Below are 2500 nucleotides of genomic sequence, written 5' to 3'. Positions count from 1 at the left end.
CCAGCAGGTCCAGCAGGTCCAGGAGGAGCGTGGCCTGGTGGTCCAGCAGGTCCAGCTGGTCCAGCAGGTCCAGGAGGAGCGTGGCCTGGTGGTCCAGCAGGAGGTGGAGGACCTGGAACTGCCCCCCAACAGAGTGTGGTGAGTTTGAAGGAAATTATTATATGAACCTGTTTAAATGTCTGTTTAAAACCACAAAGACAGACAAGAGGGAGACGATAAAGACTGTGAGACGATACTGAGGGTCTCTGTTTCCTCTATGAAGTCGTGTGTAGGAGCTGAGCTGCAGACAGACAGACTATGTTTTATCTGTTTCAGTGGATATAACATCATCATAATAATAATTATTATTATGATTTTGTGGTTTTCAGGCGGTGCCATTCAGCCAGAATCTGCCCAATGGAGTTTACGACAAACTGCTGATCACCATCAACGGAGTCATCAAACCCAACCCTAACAAGTCAGTAAACCTGTTGACTTCCTCTGCTGTGAGAATAACAGATGAGATGATATAAGATAAGATATTATGTTATTAATCCCAGAGAGGGGAAACTGAATGACCCCCTAACACAAAGACAGCCAACATACAGGAAGGAAACATTCAGACTCAGGCAGTGCAAGATAAATGTGAGGACCCCCCCCCCCTCCAACAGCATAAAAAAGCACACTAGCTAAAACACTTAGTAAAACACATGCAGGACCCGAGGAAGAACAGCCTGGACCAGAGCTTGGTGTTCTCTTTCCAGTCCAGCCTGTTATCCACAAGAATGCTGAGGTACCTGTAATAAGGGCCACCTCAACAGCCACAGAGGTTCCTGTAGTAGGGAACCACCTCAACAGCCACAGAGGTTCCTGTAGTAGGGAACCACCTCAACAGCCACAAAGGTACCTGTAGTAGGGAACCACCTCAACAGCCACAAAGGTTCCTGTAGTAGGGAACCACCTCAACAGCCACAGAGGTTCTTGTAGTAGGGAACCAACTCAACAGCCACAGAGGTTCCTGTAGTAGGGAACCACCTCAACAGCCACAGAGGTTCTTGTAGTAGGGAACCACCTCAACAGCCACAGAGGTTCTTGTAGTAGGGAACCACCTCAACAGCCACAGAGGTTCCTGTAGTAGGGAACCACCTCAACAGCCATAGAGGTTCCTGTAGTAGGGAACCACCTCAACAGCCACAGAGGTTCTTGTAGTAGGGAACCACCTCAACAGCCATAGAGGTTCCTGTAGTAGGGAACCACCTCAACAGCCACAGAGGTTCTTGTAGTAGGGAACCACCTCAACAGCCACAGAGGTTCTTGTAGTAGGGAACCACCTCAACAGCCACAGAGGTTCCTGTAGTAGGGAACCACCTCAACAGCCACAGAGGTTCCTGTAGTAGGGAACCACCTCAACAGCCACAGAGGTTCCTGTAGTAGGGAACCACCTCAACAGCCACAGAGGTTCCTGTAGTAGGGAACCACCTCAACAGCCACAAAGGTACCTGTAGTAGGGAACCACCTCAACAGCCACAAAGGTTCCTGTAGTAGGGAACCACCTCAACAGCCACAGAGGTTCTTGTAGTAGGGAACCAACTCAACAGCCACAGAGGTTCCTGTAGTAGGGAACCACCTCAACAGCCACAGAGGTTCTTGTAGTAGGGAACCACCTCAACAGCCACAGAGGTTCTTGTAGTAGGGAACCACCTCAACAGCCACAGAGGTTCCTGTAGTAGGGAACCACCTCAACAGCCATAGAGGTTCCTGTAGTAGGGAACCACCTCAACAGCCACAGAGGTTCTTGTAGTAGGGAACCACCTCAACAGCCACAGAGGTTCTTGTAGTAGGGAACCACCTCAACAGCCACAGAGGTTCCTGTAGTAGGGAACCACCTCAACAGCCATAGAGGTTCCTGTAGTAGGGAACCACCTCAACAGCCACAGAGGTTCCTGTAGTAGGGAACCACCTCAACAACCACAGAGGTTCTTGTAGTAGGGAACCAACTCAACAGCCACAGAGGTTCTTGTAGTAGGGAACCACCTCAACAGCCACAGAGGTTCCTGTAGTAGGGAACCACCTCAACAGCCACAGAGGTTCCTGTAGTAGGGAACCACCTCAACAGCCACAGAGGTTCCTGTAGTAGGGAACCACCTCAACAGCCACAGAGGTTCATGTAGTAGGGAACCACCTCAACAGCCACAGCTGGAGATAAAGTAATTCTTAAGCCGCAGAAGAAGAAGAAGTGTCAGACGATGGAAAACATGATGAAATATGACGTTTCTGTTAGTTTGCTGTAGTTAAAGTCTAGTTTGGTTTAGTTTGTGTTAAAATGAAACTTTGAAAGGTCAGAGAAACCTGAGCTGTTGGTAAGAGTCACTACTTCCTTAAAGTTAGGCCACCTTCATCGTCATGGCAACAATAATAACCAAGGGGTTAAAGGTTAGGGGATGATCGTAGTAATAGTCCACTGTTGTGTTAATGCCTCCATCCACCCCTTCTCCTCCTCACTGTTACTACGGCAACTAGA

At 48.9% G+C, this 2500-nt stretch overlaps 1 protein-coding gene across 3 annotated transcripts in view; it reads left to right on the top strand.

The window, feature by feature from the left end:
• Nucleotides 1-2500, top strand: part of lgals3b (lectin, galactoside binding soluble 3b) — a 7575-nt gene that overhangs the window by 4033 nt on the left and 1042 nt on the right. For 2 of the 3 annotated variants that reach the window (XM_062414999.1, XM_062415000.1), the window contains exons 4-5: nt 1-138; nt 369-457. The exon at nt 1-138 is cut by the window's left edge. In XM_062414999.1, coding sequence (XP_062270983.1) covers nt 1-138; nt 369-457 — 227 coding nt within the window. The remainder of the gene's footprint in view (nt 139-368; nt 458-2500) is intronic. The other variant, XM_062415001.1, reaches the window with a different exon arrangement.

Source organism: Scomber scombrus, unplaced genomic scaffold, assembly GCF_963691925.1.
Source record: "Scomber scombrus unplaced genomic scaffold, fScoSco1.1 SCAFFOLD_174, whole genome shotgun sequence".
Classification (NCBI taxonomy): domain Eukaryota; kingdom Metazoa; phylum Chordata; class Actinopteri; order Scombriformes; family Scombridae; genus Scomber; species Scomber scombrus.
The sequence above is the reverse complement of the archived record's forward strand: the minus strand, read 5'-3'. Positions and strand labels throughout refer to the sequence as shown.